General features: G+C 50.1%; 1 protein-coding gene across 1 annotated transcript; it reads left to right on the top strand.

Annotated features, from left to right (window-relative positions):
- The first annotated feature begins 259 nt into the window (after positions 1 to 259).
- Adamts8 (ADAM metallopeptidase with thrombospondin type 1 motif 8) lies at positions 260 to 18,630 on the top strand. Its single transcript, XM_038324111.1, has 9 exons — positions 260 to 1,024; positions 8,089 to 8,328; positions 9,203 to 9,338; positions 9,941 to 10,108; positions 11,050 to 11,354; positions 13,252 to 13,435; positions 15,624 to 15,796; positions 15,903 to 16,078; positions 18,060 to 18,630. The coding sequence occupies exons 1-9, from the start codon at positions 260 to 262 to the stop codon at positions 18,628 to 18,630; spliced, it is 2,718 nt and encodes a 905-aa protein (XP_038180039.1).
- The last annotated feature ends 2,693 nt before the right edge of the window (positions 18,631 to 21,323 follow it).

Genomic DNA, 21,323 nt, shown 5'->3' on the forward strand with positions numbered 1-21,323 from the left:
GCACGGAGAAGAGCGCTCGCGACCCAGGGCGCCAGCTTCTGGAGTTCTGCTAGGTTGGCTGGCGGGCGCAAGAGTAGCGGGCTGTGCGAACCAGAGGGGCCGCCAGGGGACCGCCGCGCCTGCTGCCGCTGGCCGAGTCGGCCTCCCCATCTGATTGATCATTTTTCCTGGAGAGAGCGGCCCGGCCGCCTTGGGCCACCAGCACCTGCCTGCGCGGCTACCTTCTTCCCTCTCCCGCGCTCCGCAGCCCTCTGCCCTCATGCTCCGCGACCCCACCGCCGCCCGGTGGCCGCCCCTCCTGCTACTGCTGTTGCAGCTGCCGCCGCCGCCACTTGTCTGCGGCGCCCCGGCAGAGCCGGGAAGCGGGTCGCAGGCCTCGGAGTTACTGGTGCCCACGCGGTTGCCCGGCAGCACGAGCGAGCTCGCCTTCCACCTGTCCGCCTTGGGCCAGGGCTTCGTGCTGCGCCTGGCGCCTGACGCCAGCTTTCTGGCGCCCGAGTTCAAGATCGAGCGTCTCGGGGGCTCGGGCGCTGCGACCGGGGGCGAACCAGGGTTGCGCGGTTGCTTCTTCTCTGGTACCGTGAATGGGGAGCGAGATTCTCTGGCTGCGGTGAGCCTGTGTCGCGGGCTGAGCGGCTCATTCTTGCTGGCAGGCGAGGAGTTCACTATCCAGCCACAAGGCGCTGGGGACTCCCTGGACCAGCCTCACCGCCTGCAGCGCTGGGGACCGGGGCAGCGCCGGGAGGACCCCGGGCTCGCTGCCGCCGAAGTCTTTCCCCTCCCTCAAGGACTCGAGTGGGAGGTGGAGATGGGTAAGGGACAGGGACCGGAGAGAAGTGACAACGAAGAGGACAGGGAGCAGGACAAAGAGGGGTTGCGCAAAGAGACAGAAGACTCTAGCGAATTGCCACCACCCTTAAGATTTAAAACTAGGAGCAAACGGTTTGTGTCCGAGGCTCGCTTCGTGGAAACACTGCTGGTGGCTGATGCGTCCATGGCTGCCTTCTATGGAACCGACCTGCAGGTAGGAGAGACTTCCACGGACACTAACAATCCATAACATTCTTCTCTTCCCAAATGACTTTCAATTCTTCCCTTCCCACTGGGGCGGGGAGGGGGGGGGGGATCTTCTAGCTCCCAAGCCCAACCCCAAAGGGGACTTTTTCCTTTCGGAGAAATAGCAGCAACTCCATTAACTTCTGCTATCCCGGCTTCCTACTTCCCCAGCTTCTAAATCCCTTCCAGTTTACAGTAAAGGTGCTGACTCTGAATCTCCCGCAGTCCTCAGGCACCTGCTTCTCCCAAAGGAGATGAAAACTGCACTTTTTTTAAAGAACCCTGATCCTCCTGGGCCTGCTTCCCGCAACTCTCTACTGTCCGTGACTCTCTGGGGCTCCCTAGGACAGGAAGCTGGGCTGGGACAAGGTGGCTGTGACTGTCTTTGGGTACAGAACTGAGGTTCCTGTAAGGGAAAGACGTTAGAGGAACCTGGAAGCAAGCTGTCCAACTTCTGTAGGCCCAGCTGGTTCTGATCAAGGGGCACCGGCTACCTCGCCAACCTGGCGCTCAGCCCTGGCAGAACTTGGCAATGCCAGCATCCAGTACAAGAAGGGAGGAGAACAGAATTTCTGCGGGGGGGGGGGGGGGGGGGGCCTCAGCCCAGAAAACTGAAGTTTCAGTGAAAGGGGAGGGAGCTGGGCTAAAGGATGAACTTTTTCTGTCTGTGTCTAAAGGAACAGTGAGCTGAGCTTGGTCGGCTCAGTCACCCTCAGCTCAGAATCAGCTTTCAAGCGGCCTGGGCAGGAAAAACTGAACCCAAGCAGTAGCTGCACATGTTCCTAACGACATGCAGTGGGTGCTGACTCAGCAAGATGCGCCCCCAATACCTCCCTCCCAAGACAAAACAAAAACCTTACCAGAAGGAGAAACGATAAGGGTCACATCTTCTGGAGCATCTAGAAACAGAAATGTTAGCTCAGCTAGAAGAAGCTGACCTGCTCAGAGATCCCAGTTCCCCCAGTCAGGGATCCCAGCACTTTAGCAGCCCAGTTTGTGGTGGTGCCCTTGATTAGGGTCTTCATCCTAGACTCAAACTGTGCCTGACTGTTGGGGATGCCAAGGACATGGGCATTACCTTTGCAGAACTGCCAGACAAGGGAACAGCCAGCCTTCTGCTTTTCATCTGGTCCACCTTTCTGCTATGAAGATGTGCTCGATGAGACAGTTCCAGTGAAAACCAGGAGAGAGGGCAGGAAGGGCTGTGGGTGGAAGTCTGCGTGATTGCTTGTCTATCTAGTGCACAGACCCATTAAACCTGGGGCAGGCTTCCTGCATGCTTTTGTGGTATTGGCTCTGCTCAGAGCACTGCAAGACAGCCCTGAGCCATCGGAGTCTTGAGGTTTAATCTGTGCTAATGTCATATTTGATTCTCTGCCTACCCTAAGAGGAGGCACCAGCCACTTCTTCTGACTCCTTTCCCCCAGTAAGTATTGGAAATATAGAAAGGGGTGACAAGAGGACTTCCCAATTTACCAAGACCCGTACACCTGGCTCCAGGCTCCTTCAGGAACAAATCCAGAGCTAAAACTTACATCTATGCCCAAATTAGACCAGTCTCTGACATCTGCTTGACAGCCAAAATGTAGAAAGAGCAACAAGAACACGGAGAAACTGCAGGAAAGTCAGTTTTTCAGAACTCAGAGCCAAAATGTCCTCCCTAGCACCTCTCTCAGCTCCTCATTTAAACGCTGAGATGTTAAACGTTTCCTTCAAGGATGTACTTGGCATCTCCAGAAACCACAGCTGTCCAGCCTCCAGAATTCCCAAGCTACTGAAGCAGGACATCTGGTTCTGCCCCCAGGTTAGCTGACTTCTACTTGAGGTCCAGGTTTGTTGCTCATACGAGTTGACTTTCTCTGTGAAAACCACCAAGTCCTGATATTTTAAGACCCGGCTTATTCAACTCCCCACCCTACAGAAGACAGTCCTTGACATGTAACCTGCAGGGATCCCCTGAGCTATTCGTTCACACCGATAGATTGTACTTTTGGGTGTCTTTGCATCACGAGCGGGCGATGGTGATGACAAGAGCCCCTGATTTTCCAGGGAACACCAAGACACTTGGACAAGGTAATGGATTCTGGCCTATGTATCTGTGAGACTGCTTCATGATGAGCCAACTCCTGGAAGATCCAGTCGTTCCCTGACCGTGCTTCATTTACAGGATGGTTTTACTTGCATGACATCAATGGAAATGCTTGTGAGAGAGGCAGAGGATGGATATGCAGCTCAAAGAAGACTTGTGACTACTTTCCTAAGGTCACACTGGTAGGTGTGGCAAATCTAGCTTGCCACGCCTCCCGGATTTCCTGAGCCAAAGTCTAGCAGCATTCTCTGCTGCTGTACCATGCTGCGTCTTCTCATGAGGAAGACCTGTGGTTCTAGCCACACTCTCACGGTTGCCTACTTTGTGGCATGGCTCCTTAAATCTGGCAGTCTCAGGATGTCCCACCAAGGTGCCAACCCCTGTTCTGAGAAGAAACCACCTTTGTCTTCAAAGCTTCAAGAAAGAGTCAGCTATGATCCAGACTGGTGTCACTGCTGGTGACAATGACATTTAACAGGGCTCTGCAACTGAGTTCACTTAATCCCTTCACAAGGAGGGCCCCTGCTCCCCACCTTATTATCTGGCTTCGGAGTTAAGGGCTCGTCATAAAGCAGTCTCAGAAATACGTAGGCCAGAATTCATTACCTTGTCCAAGTGTCTTGTTGTCCCTTAGAGGATCAGGGACCCTTGTCATCACCATCGCCCACTTCGTGACCCAAAGACCCCCCCCCCCCAAAGTACCTTTCATCTGTGTGAATGAATCGCCCAGGGGATCCCTGCAGGTTACATGTTAAAGACTAGCTTGTGTAGGGAGGTTGGGGGCCGGATGAATAAGCCAGGTCTTAAAGTATCCAGACTTGGTTTTCTCAGAAAAAGTCAACTCGTATGAGCAACCCACCTGAACCTCAAGCAAAAGTCACCTAACCTGGGACAGAACCAGATGTCCTGTTTCAGTAGCTCGGGAATTCTGGAGCCTGGACAGCTGTGGTTTCTGTCAGAGTTGTGTTCTTCTTCCCCAAAAGCAGACTGGAGCACTCCCAGATGTCAGGGGTCTTGGAGATGATTCCAGGAACAAGCTGTAGCAACCGTCTCATTTACTCTACCTTCCAGAGTGAATGCTTCCTACCAGCCCTAGTACTATAGCTATCCTATACAATGGATCTCTGCCTGGTAGCCTAAATAAAAAACAGTGTCATCTCTTGATGTCAGCAGTATGATAGTTCGGGTGATAGACAGGTATAGGCTCCATCAACTCTGTAACTATGTCAGTCTTCTTGGGTGGAAGACTGTTATGTTACATTAATTATGTTCAGCCCACCTTCTCAATAATGAGTCCTTCCCATCTTTCGCATCTACTGCAGTCAGAGTGAGCAAAGATACTATTTCCCAAAGAAAATGTCCAATATCTTAACCTTGGGGGTGGGATGTAGAGCATGGCAGGTTAGCCTGGCTTTCTTATTTGCTTTCAAACTTTGGGTTTGGTTTTCCTTGTAGCAGCCAAGACTGATGGTAGTGTGGTGGACAGGAACATAGACTTAGGAAAGACGAAGTCCCTTAGAGTTTCTAAGCAAGCATCTATCTCTCTGTACCTTGATTTCTTCACCAGGGAAAAGGGAGCAGGCATGCCCAAGCGCTGAGACTGTCTCGAGAATGCAGCAAAGCATGGAACCCATCTGAGCCAGGGTCTGGTAGATAGCTGGTGCTCGGCAAGGCACAGCTATTCCTAGGGTTGTCTTTGGTGATAAAATCCATTTGTGGCCACACATACTAGAATGCTCTTAGCCACTGCTTTGTAGCCTTGCTGTCCTGCAGAGCAGAAAGAACATCTTTGCAGATTGCACCAGCTCTGAGTTCAAGGTCGGTTTCTGGCAGTTCTGAATAAGGGTAGTTTTTGCAGCAACACCTTTTGCTGGGTGGGGAACAAGGTGAGATGAAGGATGGCTATGTGAGTCTCACTCTTTTCTCTCCCTCTGCTTCCCCCTTTCCTCCTTGGAGCACTATCCCAGAGCCTAGTGTCACACGTAGAAGTAAGAGTAAGGATGCCACGTGTGGACATACATTGCCACATCCCCAGGCATGCCACACGGGGTTTAGTTTAGCATCCGTCCTGTGCGAGCGAGCAAAGAAGCCAAGTACGACAGGTGACGCTGAAGCCAGGATGAGAAGCCGCTTGATAGTGCACTTTGCCGAGGCTTAGTCTCTCCAAGGATCCCAAAGGTAGACTTTGACTGCCATAGGAACATCCGAGAACCTGTGGAAGGAAAGGTCTTGCTTGTAGCTCAAAGAATTTGGGGGATGGTGACAGAGAAGACTCCCTCAGAAGTGCTACTTTTACCTAGGGAAAATTAAGTTGTTTGACTTACCTTGAGTGTAGTGGTTATGGGCTTCTACCACTCTGGGATAGTTCTGAGGATTGCCTGCCAAACACCAGGGGCCTCAGTCTATAGGGGGAAGAATCTCATTCCTACTCTTTAGCTCACAGTTTGTGCTTGGGTAGTAAGCAGGGAGGTATAAATAGACACCAGGTGGCAGAGCAAGCAAGCCATCTGACCTTTTCTTTGACTGGCACCTGGGCCTGCTCCCTATATCTGTAAGTCAGGTCTGTCCTTCAGGACCCAGAGAACAGATGGGGAATCAGAAGCTCACAGGCTCCAGGTGACATGCCTCGCCCAAGCTCAGCAATCATTTTCCCTGGCAAACTACGCCGTGACCTATGATGCAGAGTCCTGCCACTAGAAGACCCAGCTGGACATGGGACATGGTCTGCTCCTCTGTGAGACTAGGACTGCAGGTTCTGAAGGGAGCGATGGACCACGGAGTCCCTGTGGTCCTCCACTATGCGGATTGTCTTCTGGGATAGTCGGTGAGAAGGAAGGGCTTACAATGTCTTCGTAGCCAGCTGTTGCGTGAACGCTGTGATTCCCTGGCCATCTTAGCCTTGACAGATGCTCAGTTTCTGGAGGAAAGGAGCTCATGGATTCCCCAGACTGCACTCCCTCCACATAGCCATCTGCCTGTTCCCTGAAGGACTAGCATTTCATCTCTCGCTCTAAATCTGGTTTGGTCTGGTCAATTTGCGCATACAGACCATTCTTGGACGCTCCAAATCTTCCGATTCCTCGTAGTAGTAGACCCCCTCGGTTGAGTACCTAGAAGCCAGCATCTAGGTGTCACACTGTTTATGAAAAGACCTCACCCTCTCTAGTTTTCCAATTCGGAGCTTGAACTCAGCAGGAAGAAATCCTGAAAGGATAGTTGCAGATAGGTCCAGAAGTGATTCCCAGGGGTTGGTCCAGTCAGATGCTAGCCTCACTAGGTAGACCAGGAGACTGTCTGTCCTCTCTCAAGAAGCAGCGAGGATCTGGCCAGGAACTTGTCTCACAAGCTACCATTCCTCAGGACTCACCCCGAGTTGCATAATGATGTGGTTGCCTTTTTCCCCTCAGCCATCCAACTCAGGGAGCAAATGCCAAGTTGCAGCCTCGCTGATAAGATGTTTACATCAGCCTAAACAAGCTAGGGCGCATGGCATGCCGAGTAACCTGAGCTCAGAAACCCACCAACCGGTTTGTAGGACTGATGAAACATCTGGCCTGTTGCCTGCATGATGCACAGACAGGTCCCATTCACAAATAATGGAATACATCTGGAACCCCCACACATGACCTTCCTCGATGGACTGTCCCCTCCATAGCCTTTCCTGTCCTGCTCCCACTGTTAAGACCACAGGAGAACTGAGAAAGGGGGCTGAAGGGGGGTGAGACTCCGGGGAGCTAAAAGGGCAAAGCATGCAAGCGACTGCCTAGCTGGCTCAAGGCATGCCAGCTTGTCAACCTTTGTCTCTGCCTCTGAAAAATAATCCATGAGGTCCCCGAGGCAGGACAATAAGCTCTCATCTGACCTCCCCTCAAAGTCTCCGAATGCAGCAAGTAAGCAGTTGGCAGCTCAAGGATAGGCTGGAAGCCAGCTAATGACATAGGACGGCAGGCCCTTCGGTCCACCTGGGTGGAAATGAAGGCAAGTGGGAGCCTCAGCATGTGGGGTTCATTAGGCCCTCTAGCTTCTCTCAAGACCTGTATAGGAGGGAATAAATACTGGAGGAGGGTGCAGGAACTGTCCAGGCAGAAGGCAGAAATCTAAACTCTAGGGACCTCTAAAAGGGAGTGTGGACCTCAGACACATTCCTGGGCTGGTAGCTTGACTTTAAGGGTCACAAGGAGTTTTTGAACTTGACTGACTCTCTCATCCACAAGCAGAATGGCAAAGCCTGATCTGTAGTGATCGTGAGAAGCTAGTGTGTCAACTGTGGGCAATGACAGAGTAGCTGCTGCTAAGGGTAATTATTAGAGCAAAGTCTTCAGAGTTAGCAATTCCCGTGCTAAAAAGTAGAAATTATCCCCGTGAACACAGGAGAATGCTCGGACAGATCCTAAGAGGGAAATTCCACTGACTGTGAATCTTCAGACTGTTGCTTCTGGAGGGAAGCCAGGGAAGATGGGGGTGTTTGGCCAGGAGCCACCTGGTGTCCTGGGCAGTCAGAATAAGCCATCCAACCCAAGAAAACTTTTTATTTACAGTTCCAACGCAACATCCATGCTCCGTGTACAGCTGCTGATGTACTCGAAACGTTGCTGGTGCAATGGTAGAACTTACTACATTGAATTTTAATTAATTACGAGGAAGCAGGTGACCCCATGACCTGGTCTGAATGTTAAATGCTTAAGTTTTGTGATCAAACAGGTCAGATGATAGTTCATTAGCTTTGTGATCTTGGACTAGCCACTGAGCCTTGTACTCCTTCTCTGGGGAAATAACACGGAGTCCTCGAATGTTTGCCTAATCCTCATGAGATACTGCACGTCTAAGACTCAGCCCAGAGTCTGACCTGTGAGCTAAGTGTCTCCTAATATGAGGTGGTAGCATTGGGTCGTCAGGGACAGGAGCGTGACTAGTGTTCTCCCACTGTTCCCCCACCCTGGCAGAACCACATCCTCACAGTGATGGCAATGGCATCCCGAATCTACAAGCACCCAAGCATCAGAAACTCTATCAACCTCGTGGTGGTAAAAGTGCTAATAGTGGAAGAGGAAGGCTGGGGCCCCGAGGTGTCGGACAACGGTGGGCTCACACTGCGCAACTTCTGCAGCTGGCAGCGGCGCTTCAACAAGCCCAGCGACCGCCACCCGGAGCATTATGACACTGCCATTTTGTTCACCAGACAGGTGTGTGGACTGAAAGCCCAGGGGAGATGGGATGGGCAGATCAGAGGGAGAGCTTCGAGGCCTGTCCAAACGTGGGAACTGTCTCCCTGCTGGCCCCAGCTGGACGTTGGAGGCCTCTTGCTGGAATGACGAGAAGGAGGTCACGAGGACAAGTGGGAGGCCATTGCAAGGGGAGAAGAATCTCAGAAGGGCTCTTTTCCAAAAGTTTGTGACCAGCTGTCTGCTGAGGTCATACCAAAAGGAAACAGACTCAAGCTGCCCTGGGAGAGGTCTGGAAATGGAAATGGGAAAGGGGTTCCGTCTCCAGTCTGGTTAGGCACAGGGATGAAAACCTTGGGATCCCCGGGGTTTTCACATAGGATGGCTGTGGTGACTTAATTAAACCGTTTTCCTGAAGGCCACTGGGCACAGCCATGTATACCAGGCCCTGCCTACTGCATTAGTCCTCACATGAGTCACAAGTGGAAGTGAGGTGGTGGCGTACCCATTTCGCCACTGAGGTAACTGAGGCACGAAGAGACCATACAGCAGAAGTGCCCACAGTTAAACCCAGGCAGTCTTACAGAAGGGGCAGACTCCAAGTAATTATGAAGCTCTGCCTCCCATCTTCAGGTTAGAAGAACAAGGCTAGGGTGAACCAGCTGTCACAACCAAGACATAAAAATCAAGAATGCTGGACACCTAGGCGGGATGTCTAGATGTCTAGAAGCTGTGCTCCACTGATGATCCCATTCTTTTTTAAAAAGCTTTAGAAGACGCAGTAATGGGTCTACCATCAGGTAGTGTTTCTCAGAAGGCTGAGTGGGACACTAGGCATGCACCTCTGTCCTCCATGCTTGTCTCCACAACCTAATGTGCTCTCTTCACCAAACAGAACTTCTGTGGGAAGGGTGAGCAATGTGATACCCTAGGGATGGCAGACGTCGGCACCATTTGTGACCCCAACAAGAGCTGCTCCGTGATCAAGGATGAGGGACTGCAGGCAGCCTACACTCTGGCCCATGAGCTAGGTAAGACTTGTCACACCAGAGCTTGCCTCACACATCAGAAGAAACTGCCTCTTTCATGTCCACAACTGCCCGGATTCTGAGAAGAAAGCAACCTCACAGGTAGCCATTGACAGCGTGGTTCTACGTAGATAGACATTGTACTTGATATCAGTGACTCCGCTCCTACTCTGAGCATAAGACCAAAATGCTAAATTGGTGTCCTGGACCATCAGCACTATTACCCAGAGAATGCCAACACATGGAAGAAGTGTTAGGTTACCATGATGATGTAAGTAAGCTAAGTAGGTAGGCTTCATGGGGAGACGGGTTATAAAGAGAGAGCCGTGTTAGACGACCAACAGTAGAAATGAACAAGAGATCCAGAGAAATCTCCCCCCCCAAAAAAATAAAGGGATCTCAAGACCTGAGAGAAAGACCCAAACAAAACAAAACTGTTCAGGGAATCTGGGTGGCCATACCAGTGGGGAGATGGTGACAGGAAAGGACCGTTGAGACCATCAGCACTGCTGGCCACATAGGGAACATACGGGCAGGACAGGGCACCTGGAGGTGTGGGCAGCTGGAAGGGACCACAGTTCTCGGCTCCCCCCACCCCCATCCAGGGCACGTTCTCAGCATGCCCCACGACGATTCAAAGCCCTGTGTGAGACTGTTTGGGCCCATGGGCAAGTACCACATGATGGCGCCATTCTTCATCCACGTGAACAAGACGCTGCCCTGGTCTCCCTGCAGTGCCGTATACCTCACCGAGCTCCTGGATGACGGTCACGGTAGGCCCCGCTCGGCTCCCCCCCCACCCCCCCACCCCCCCCACCCCCACCCCCGGCTTCTCCCCACCCATCAGCTGTAGAGCCTCTTTCGTGACTGCTGGCACCTGCTCTGCCCTGGGGACTCCCTGCAGCTGTGCTTTCTCACAAAGCCCATAGGGTGGGGAGAGACTTCAGAGGCATGTCATTCTAGAAAGGCATGTTAGGCATCCTCTCAGAATGCTCTTCCTTGCCCCTGTCTTCCCATAGCCCGAGCTCTGGGCTAGCAGATTTATTCATTCCAAAGCAGAAGGAATTAGTCTGGGAAGGTTGGCTGGGAACGGTGAGTCTGAGCAGAACGTAGAGGAATGGAAGGCTGTTTGTAGTTTGAAAGAGCAGGGAAGAGAATGTTCCAGGCTGGAGTGGTAGACTGAGGATGGCAGCTGAGGAATGGCAGAAAGACTGTGGGCAGATCACACGCGAACAAGGATCTAGGGCAGGAGTGCCGGGTTCAGGAAGTTTGGATTGCGGAACAAAACAGTGAAGCAAGTGTTCTAGATTCTTCTGAAGGAGGCAGGGATATAGCTGACGTAAAAACAGTAGATTGTACAGATGTCAATACTCAGGCTTTATTTGCATGTCAGGGTTCTTAAGTGGGATGTGGTTTAATAGAGCAAGTGGCTGGCCATCCCTAGATGCATGAGCATCATTGGGAAAGTGTCTAACATGTTCTGGACAGTAAAAGAAAACTCATCCTACAGAAACCTTTGCTACAGCTACCCAGAATTAAATGAGCTCTATGTACATGGTTGGATGTTGGTGATGTTTAGATCAAGGTTGAAGAACCCGGGATGCCTAGACACTAAAGTACATCATTCAGAATTGGAGCTTCATGCAGGAGACCATGAGTTGCTGAGAGCAAGGCTCTGCCCTTGTTCTGACTTCTTTCTTTCCTCCGTTCTCAGGAGATTGTCTCCTGGATGCCCCCTCTTCGGTCCTGCCCCTCCCCACAGGCCTCCCAGGCCATAGCACCCTCTATGAGCTGGACCAACAGTGCAAGCAGATCTTTGGGCCTGATTTCCGCCACTGCCCCAACACCTCTGTGGAGGACATCTGTGTGCAGCTCTGGTGCCGCCATCGGGATAGTGATGAGCCCGTTTGCCACACAAAGAACGGCAGCCTGCTCTGGGCGGACGGTACACCCTGTGGCCCTGAGCACCTGTGTCTGCACGGCAGCTGCTTGCTCAAGGAGGAAGTGGAGAATCCCAAGGTGAGGAAGGTGGAGAGTAGTCAAAGGCTGGAGAGGAAAGGCTGGAGGGGGAGGCTGAGGCACCATATTTGAGAGTCAAGCTCAGACTCTTCAGTCCAAGCTGCAAGTGTCTGTTATCAGGAAACCACTCATCTTTCAACAAAACAAACTCTAACTACCCCCACGGGGGAGGAGCTTGGAGGCTTGCTCAGGGTCAACGGGCTGTTGCCAGGCATCTCCTCCTGGGGGCTGTTTTAGAGCTAATTTGAGAGGTAGGAAGACTGGTGAAGGTGTGAAGACCAGAAGGTGGGCACTAAGCAAAGGAGAGCCTGGAGGAATCCGCTATAAATAGAGAGTGACATGGGATAGGGACATTTCATCAAGGTCTGGGTATTCATAGCCTACCGTGTTTAAGCTGAGTCCCTTAGCAGAAATCAGAGAATAAGTGTAATAGTAAGAATGTCATACTCCCAAAGGAGCAGAGAAGGGATCCAAGTGGCCTGTGTCCAGAAAAGAGCAAACTTGGCCCAGGACAGAGGAAACTTGCATGAAAAACCAAGGCAATACCAGTGAGGGTTTTAAGTGGTTCACTTCTTCGCCCTGCTCTTAATACATCCGAACAGCAAGGCTGATCACATTTCTCCTATTGCAAGTCATGGAGCCTTCATGATGAAATACCATCCGATGAGTTTCATAGCCTGGGCCCTGCCCAGCACTGAATCGCCACGGTGGCCCAAGCACGTTCCAAGGGCTGTCCTTCGTGGCATGCTCTTGTGCTGAGTTTGGGAGCCTTCCTGGGCTGTGGAAGCCACACACTCTGATCCGAAGCCTGTGCTGGCGCAGCGTTCACAGATTCCAGCTCAGCCAGCTCCTGTTCTCCCCATTCATTCTCTTCTCGTGGTGTCGAGAGAAGAGGGGGGTCCAACTACCCATCTCAGTGGCAGGGTGACATAAAACAGCCACAGAATCTTCTGTCCTTAAAGTGAAAAGGCAGGATTGGAAACTAGCTTTTGTATGCGGTGTCATGCCTGTCAAATGAAGGCACCACGGCTGTAGGATTTTATATTCAGAGCATGAGAAGGGGAAGATGCTGTGAAAACCATGGGAGTGGCTTCTTTCAGGGCAGTGGTGCGCTTTGAAAGTTTGCTTTCTTTTTCTTTCTTCCTCTGTTTATTTTTTAAGTCTTCTGCTTTCGTTTTTATGTGAACAAAGCGTTGATTTAGTGATAGAACAAAAATTAATTTAGAACTCTCTATGGAGCTATCAAAGAAAAGGCTTTGTTCTTGTAGGTCAGTTGTAAACTTGGAAGCGATTCTGTTTGTTGCCCAGCACTGTCCTATCCCTGGAACCAGCAGCTGATAGAATCATGGCAAGACCTCTCGCTGGCCATGTCTTTAGACCAAGGGTTCTCAGTCTTGCCGCTAGTGACGTCTGGAGCTGGGAAAGGCTTTGGGGGGGATTGTGCACTGCTGGTTATTTAGAAGAATCTTTGTCTTAATCCCGTAGGTGTTAGTGGCATATTATCCTTCCTTGGTGAGGCAACCACACTGACTCCTTACTCCTCTCTTAAAGAACAGCATGGGCGCCAATGGACACCTACTGCACCGGACCCAATTTATCCATACAAGACTCTCCCTCATACTCATTCAGCAGCTATTGTGTTGAGCACTTGACTAGGGAAAGGTGCTGTTTTATATGGGAAGTCACAGCGAACAAACCCACCACAGTCTCTGTTCTTACTAAGCCACACCCAAGAAAGCTACACTATCATTAAACAAGCAGTTGAAGTCATTTACAGAGCTCCATACATTCAGATGAGAATAGCTAAACGAGGAAGTCAGGTCCGCAGTCAACAAGTGGTATAGACACCGGCATCTGCTCCCCTTCGGTCCTGACTCTGTGGCATTGTGTGTTGCAGGCCGTGGTAGATGGAGACTGGGGTCCATGGGGACCCTGGGGAGAATGTTCTCGCACCTGCGGAGGAGGAATACAGTTTTCCAACCGTGAGTGCGACAATCCGGTGCCTCAGAATGGAGGAAGGTTTTGCCTGGGAGAGAGAGTCAAGTACCAGTCCTGCAACACAGAGAAGTGTCCACCAAATGGTAATTACCTGCCAGAATAGCCCACGGTGTAAGTGCAACAGATCCCAAGAGGAGGGACAGGGGAGTCTTCCCAGGAGTAGAGTTGAGTCCTGATCCAAATTTACATAGATTCTGCAAGATGTCAAGCTTGGGAACAGTCTTCAAGCACCCAGGGCAGCGATTCCTTTAGGAAGAGGCTGGTAATAACAAAGAAGGGAGATTACTCCTATCCTGATCTCTGAGCTGTGGAGAGACAAAGCGTGCCACTCCCAACCAAATCTGCCCAGAAGTGACCTTTGGAGAGGGTCGTGCGGAGGGTAATCATCATCTTAGAGGCATCTGAATCCTTTTCTATGAGCAGATGGAAGACATTTCCAAAGCAAGTATCAGAGTCAAACCTCTAAGGTCTCTCCAGTCAGCAATCAGCTCAGGCAGGAGAGAGGATCTCTGAGTGTGATTCCTGGGCATGTTCCTTCTGCGAAGAGCTGCCCATCTTCCCGTGGGGGCATGGCAACTGCCTTCCCAGGAAAGAGCACCACCTCTGCCTCCCCTTGCTCAGGCCTATCCCCTAGGTTATGCTAGAAGGCACACTTGTGAACTTGGATGTGGAAAAGTGCAGTGGCCAACTTAGGAAAGGGAATCAGGAATTTTTTTGCCCCCATCCCTTCCAGCACCAGTTTGGGCAACTGCAGGAAGTTTTAGCAGTGCGAAAATATAAAAGGGAGCTTTAGGAGAACTTCTCTCAAGTGCCAAGATGCTCTGGCATTGAACTGGGTGTCCAGTAGGGAAACCTGTAGGCTCTGGAGTTTTGCTAAGCAGGGAGGATCAGCAATGGCATGAAGCTTTCAACATTTCTCTCTGGTGCTGAGAGTCTGCAGAGTAGGCATGGAGGGCAGGTGACAGTATGATTTCACATGCTCTGAGATCAGCCAGTGCCTCTATATAGCTATACCCGATATAGAAGCTAGAAATATACAAGGCATAGTTTCTGTCCTCAAGGACTTTGCAATGTGATTAGTGGTAAATTTTTTTACATAGTAATTATGCCTTCGTCTGTGAGGCAGCAACCCTGGGCTTATGAGGAATTCATGGAAAGAAGCTCAAAGAATTTAGGTCAAGGAAGGCCCAGGGGATGATATATTGGTGAGGCAGGAGGGATGTACCAGGGATAAGGCAGGTATGAGAGGTACTATCATTTGCTCAACTGGAGCCAAACAAAATGTAGCAGCACAATGAAGCCAGACCACAAAGGTCCTTAGAGCCTGAAACAGCGTCTGCGAGTTGCCCATGGCAGCTGTCCTATTACTTTGAAGCTTTTGCAGATACAGCCAGGACCCCTTCAGCAGTATGGACTCACAAACTCAGCACTGACAGTACATCTGTGTTTAGAAGTCTCCACGGGCCATTTGGATGCACAGCCAGGGTTGAGAGGTGTGGAGGAAGAGCAGGCTTATTTCAGGATTGTGCAAGGGAATCACTCACATCAGAAGGGTAGATTTGTCTGAAGGCAGCGCACATACGCCTTCATGTATGAGCACCGGGGAGGCTCACTGGAGCCTAAACTCTGGGGCCCCAGAGGGTGGCATGAGGCCTGGGCCTGGGATTATAAAAGTCATATGTACGCATTTGAAATCACCAATTTCCTGAATTTGGCAGAAGGTGTCATGGTACATTAGAAACAGCACTGAGAGATGCTTGAATGTTCAAGATGCCAGAGTACCAGTCTCATTCTGGAGCATAATAATGCCAAATCAAACCAGTTGTCAGAAGAATAAGATAATGCTGTTGGGGGGGGGGGGTAATTATAGTACCTGTAGATGGAGCTCTCCCATAGATATTCAGAATTACAGAAAATGAGATGTAGAGGCAAGACCAGAAACATCAGTGAGTCTTTGCCACCCGTCCGTCATTACTAGGGAAATCAACACAAAGCATAATTAGCAAAGTCCTGAAAATATCACTCTGTGGCGGTCACACATGCCCAGATGGAAAGAGTGCTTGTACCAGAAAGCCCGGGGTGAGGCTGGACGGCCCCTCTCCTTGGATCTTTGAGGGAGGGTCCCACACAAGCACCCTGGTGTGTCCAGAAATAATGGGCTATGTCTGTGTCCAAAGCCTAGAGAAAGAAAGGGGCCCTGCATCCAGAGCTTTCTCTACCAGAGTCCTTCAGCAGCTGTGTTACTCCCATGCCATTCCTTGCTCTTCTCAGGCAAAAGCTTCAGGGAGCAGCAGTGCGAGAAATACAATGCCTACAACCACACTGATCTGGATGGGAATTTCCTGCAGTGGGTCCCCAAATATTCAGGAGTGTCCCCCCGGGACCGATGCAAACTGTTTTGCAGAGCCCGGGGGAGGAGTGAGTTCAAAGTGTTTGAAGCCAAGGTAAGACTCTCCTGGATTCAGACGGGGATGGTGGCACAGGCACATTTTGTCACCCCTGCCTGCAGACTGCTTCTGTGTGCAACTTGTCCCATCTTTCCTTTCCCAGGTGATCGACGGCACTCTGTGTGGGCCGGATACTCTGTCCATCTGTGTCCGGGGGCAATGTGTTAAGGCTGGCTGTGACCATGTGGTGAACTCACCTAAGAAGCTGGACAAATGTGGGGTGTGTGGAGGCAAAGGCACTACCTGTAGGAAGGTCTCCGGTTCTTTCACCCCCTACAGGTGGGTCTCCTAAGTGGCTGTACCTAGGCAGAGGAACATAAGGGGCTTTGGGCACTGCTGGCCTCACCTCAAATGGAAATTACAGTTGCTAGTTAGTTAGCTGTGTAGATGGGAGGTGGGGGGGGGTCATATAAGAACTTCAAGACCCTGGTTCTCTGCAGAATGTCATTCGTCTTCTCTCCTCACAATTATGGTCAGGAACTCCTGAGGTAGGAGGTGTAGAACACATGGTATAGGATCTGACCGTGGAGAGGATGGTACCGGGGCAGTCGCTGTTTTCTTAGTGCTGGAGACCACACGGTCAGGAATGTGTCCGCTCTGAGTCAGTTGGAGGAGGGCAGCACTGAGTAACACAGGACTCAGACACAAAAGACTCCCTCAGGCCGGTTATGGAAAGATGTCTAATCTTAAAGCTGGTCCTTCTGTGACGAGCTCATCCTCAGAGAAGAGAGTGCAAACCAGTGCCTTAGCAGCCTTGGGAATCTAAGGACTCAGAGCTTCTCACATCCACATGCATTAGAGCTCCTGGGATATCCCAAAGTGCTTTCATTCTACTGGACAAGGCCAATACTTTATTCCCTACCTTAGGGTCGGGGATCTTACACATGAAAAGATCAATTGACTTTTCTAAGGTCACACTGAGAGCTAGTGATAGACAGAAAGAAAACTTGGAATTCTTCTTTTCTTCCTTCTGCTGTGCAAAGATTCAACCTAGAGCATCTCTGTGCATTCATGCAGCTTTCTAGCATTTGAGCTTCCAGACCCAGCACCTCAGAGGTTTTGCCACTTTGCTAACTAGTTTTCTACTTAGTGAAGTTTGCTCTGTCTTTCTCTGTGCTTCTCCCTCTCTCTTTTCCTTCCCTTCTCCTTCCCCCTCTCCCTACCTTCTCTTCCATCTTCTCCTTTCCAAGCACATATGTTATAGTAGTGCCTATCTCAAAAAACAGAACCACTTCATTGCAGCCAACTTAAAAGTATTTTCAAATTCAAGCTCAAAATAAGTAAGGAAAAAAGCATGAGTTATTCAGTTCCTCCTAGGTCCTAGACATATGGCGTTGGATACTCTCCCTAGCCTTAGACTGGCTCCAGTTGGACATCGAGAAAGAATAGCAAGAAATCCACCTGATGGCCCTCCTCAATAGCTTATCTCAACCCTGTGTAACCCAAATTCCCAATGGAGGACAAGGGACTAAGTTCTGACATCCTACATAAACTACAATGAACTGGAAGCATTTCCCCAATAGTATCCCATCACCAAAAAGATGGTGCTCATGTTGTCTGGACACACTCAAGAGATGACTCCAAAGAAGCAAGTTTTATCCCACATCCTTCCCAAGTCCATAGTAACCAAATATTGTATAATGGTTGGCTCAAAGAGGCAGTTAATCCTCTGCTCTGGTTGGATTCTGGCATGAGTAAGGGCCACATATTTTTCCACAGGAGTTTGAGCTCTGGGTCTGGAGGTAGCCATGTCTAACTTTTTTTTTGAGATAGGGTTTCTCTGTGTAGCCTTGGCTATCCTGGAGTTCACCCTGTAGACCAGGCTGGCCTTGAACTCACAGAGATCCGCCTGCCTCTGCCTCTTGAGTGCTGCGATTAAAGGCGTGCGCCGCCACCACCGCCCAGATCCATGTCTACTTTTACCACTGCAATACAGAAAATGTATTTGAAGTCTCACCTGAACCGAGGAGAGGTCAGGTTGCTGGCACTTTTCTCCTGGACTCTCCTGTGTTGCTGTCTACACATCTAACTGCCTCAACAGCCACGGTAGATTTGCCAAATGAAGCAAAAACCCATGGGAAGCCCAATGCCCAAGACGCTTCTGTCTGCCTTGGCAACTAATCCGTTTAGAACTTTGAGGCAGTCACTTGAGTATTTGCCAGTTATTCTGTCTGTTCACTCCCAGCCGCCTGGGGGAACCCATTTTAATTTCCAGGCTAGGAGGCCACCAGCCCTAACGGTGTTTCCGTCTCTATCATAGTTATGGCTACAACGACATTGTCACCATCCCAGCCGGTGCCACGAACATCGATGTGAAACAACGGAGTCACCCAGGGGTCCGGAATGATGGCAGCTACCTGGCACTGAAGACAGCCAATGGGCAGTACCTGCTCAATGGCAACCTGGCCATCTCTGCCACAGAGCAGGACATCTTGCTGAAGGGGACCATCCTGAAGTACAGTGGTTCAATGGCTACCCTGGAGAGACTGCAGAGCTTCCAGGCCCTGCCAGAGCCACTCACCGTACAGCTCCTGACAGTGTCTGGCGAGGTCTTTCCCCCCAAAGTGAAATACACCTTCTTTGTTCCCAATGACATGGACCTCAGCGCACAGAATAGCAAAGAGAGAGCAACCACCAACATCATCCAGCCATTGCCCCATGCAGAGTGGGTGCTCGGGGACTGGTCTGAATGTCCCAGCACTTGTGGAGGCAGCTGGCATCGGCGGACTGTGGAGTGCAGGGACCCCTCAGGTCAGGCCTCTGACACCTGTGATGAGGCTCTGAAACCTGAAGATGCTAAGCCCTGTGGAAGCCAGCCATGTCCCTTATGATCCCCTTGGCGGAAATGTCGCAGGCTCCTGGACTTGGGCTACCGGGGTGTATAGACAAGGGTCCCCTCTGAGGTGATACGACATATCAAGATGGCTTGGCCCTTCCTAGCCTCCTGTTACTGCAGCCCTTTGGGTGCTGCATAATTCGTAAGGAGAGGAGAAGAGCGTACGAAAGTAACAGATCCTAAAGTTGACTGTCCTGTGGGTTGGAACTTGCTTAGGTTCAAGTATAAGGTATAAGTTAAAGAGTAAAAGTGCACTTACTGATTCAAGTGGGAGACTTCAGAGCCAGCCTTTTTGCAAAGGGCTAGCAATGTTAAATGTAAAAGAAGCATCTGTTTTCTATTCGGTTTCCTCAATAATCAATCTACCTCACAGTGGGGGAATCAGTACGGAGAAGTATGAGGGTAGACGTTGTTGCAAATGTCAAAGCAAGCTCCATGGCTTTCTCCGGGTTATCTTCAGAAATGACCATGAATATCTTTACTGTTAAGATCCAGTGTCTAAAGGGGGGTGGTGTCCATCACCAGGTCATAGAGAGCCACTTGTCCTCAGGCTGCCACCTGCTGGGGTGGACCCATTTCAACTATTTATGCAAATATGTCTCTGAACTAAAGCGTGATCTTATGCCAACGAAAATTGTCTAGTTCCGTTTGTTACTTCTTTGGAAAGGGCAGAGACCCAGCATCCCAAAGGAAAGGCTAAAACAAGCTTATCTGGAGCACACATAGGGCAATTGTCATCTTCCCTGGGTATCTTCAACTCTCAGTAAGAAGGCAACTGCTTCAGATTCTCACAAGCCTACTACACCCATCTCATGCAGGCAACTGTTCATCTGTGTGAGCTACACCAGTGATCCTCAAACCAGTGCCTTCAGAGGGTTCAATCCAGCATGATGGTGTTTGTGCTTCTACAACCACCCAGGGAATATGAAGGCTGCTGCTTTAGAGACCGCATTTCAAGAACCTTGTGTTAGAGAAAATTCCAACCTTTAAGTTATGGTACTTTTCAGTCCCTCTGGGATCCGTATTTTTTCATTGTTGTTCATTTTGATTTTTGGTTTTTTGTTTGTTTGTTTTTGAGAGAGGTCTCATGTAGCCCAGACTGACCTCAAACTCTCTCTGTAGTCGAAGGAGGTCTTGAACTTCTGACCCTCTTCTCTCTACCCTCCCAGGGCTGAAGTTGCAGGGATGCACCACCATGCCCAGTTTCTAATTGTTTTTATTTATTTTGAGGCAGGAGCTTGCTATTCTTGAGAACGAGTACCATTCTATTCAGCAAGCTGCCCATCAACCCTCTTATATGCTGGCCTGCTCGTTTAATGTAAACACACACACACACACACACACACACACAAGAGCCTCTCACCTTCTGCCTAGGGACCACCACTCCAGTGACATCTGCACCTGCTCAACACCTGACCCCCACCACATTTCATCCATATCTCACAAGTCCTTTAGTCCAACTTCCCAATGAGAACTTATTAATAACAGTGCCTGCTACCCACTGGAAGCCCCGAGAGCCTCTAAAATCCTGCCTTCAGAGCTCATTTTTCTCAAGGCTCAGAAAAGCTCCCTGGATCAATCTTCCACATGGGAAACTCAGTCCTTGGTCACAAATGATTGAGAAGAAATGGACATTTAAGAAAAAGGTGGCGTCCTAGGAGCCGAAGAGATGGTTCAGTGGATAAAGTGCTTGACATACAGGTGTGAAGCCAGATCTCCTGTACCCATGGAACAAACCGAGTGGCATTGGCAGCCTGCCTGTAATTCTGAAGCTCAGGAGGCAGTGACAGGAACGACAAGCAAACGGAGTAGAGTTTACAGTAACTAGAGGAGCTAGATTATTGTAGATTAGTAGTAGATTAGCTAGAATAAACCAACCATCACGCTCCAGGTTCAGCAGGACACCTCAATAAGGAAAGTGGAAGGTAATCAAGAAAGACAGCTGATATCAACCTCTGACCTCCACATGCAACCCCCCATACACACACCACAAAGACATAGACGTGCAAAAAGAAAGAAATGACATTCTAGCAATAGAAGGGAAACACCTCAATTTACATCGTCCTATTTTACATTACCCTCTTTTCTTTTCTTTTCTTTTCTTTTCTTTTTTTTTTTTTTTTTTTTGGGTTTTTCGAGACAGGGTTTCTCTGTAGCTTTGGAGCCTGTCCTGGAGCTAGCTCTTGTAGACCAGGCTGGTCTCGAACTCACAGAGATCCGCCTGCCTCTGCCTCCCGAGTGCTGGGATTAAAGGCGTGCGCCACCACCGCCCGGCTTACCCTCTTTTCTTGCTTCCAAGTTTCTCTCAAGACATGGGACATGGGCAGACATGCTGCTAAACTGAGCCCTGGGGCACATGCCTTTAATCCCAGCACTTTGGGAGGCAGAGGCTGGTATATCTCTGTGAGTTCGAAGCCAGCCCAGTCTACAGAGCTAGTTCCAGGACAGCCAGGGCTACACAGAGAAACCCTGTCTTAAGAAAACAAAAACCAAAAAAAAAAAAAAAAAAAAAAAAAAAAAAAAAAAAACCAGAAAAAAGGACTTAGACCTTTGGGGCACAAGGTAAGACCAGTAGGATTGCAGCTACTACTGTCCCCTTAACTGGTCCCCAGATGGTGGCAGTTGACATCTACTTTTTCCTGTCTGTCTAGTTTTTAGGTGAGTAGGAGGCTGAGCTTACCTAAATAT

Source organism: Arvicola amphibius, chromosome 3, assembly GCF_903992535.2.
Source record: "Arvicola amphibius chromosome 3, mArvAmp1.2, whole genome shotgun sequence".
Taxonomy (NCBI): domain Eukaryota; kingdom Metazoa; phylum Chordata; class Mammalia; order Rodentia; family Cricetidae; genus Arvicola; species Arvicola amphibius.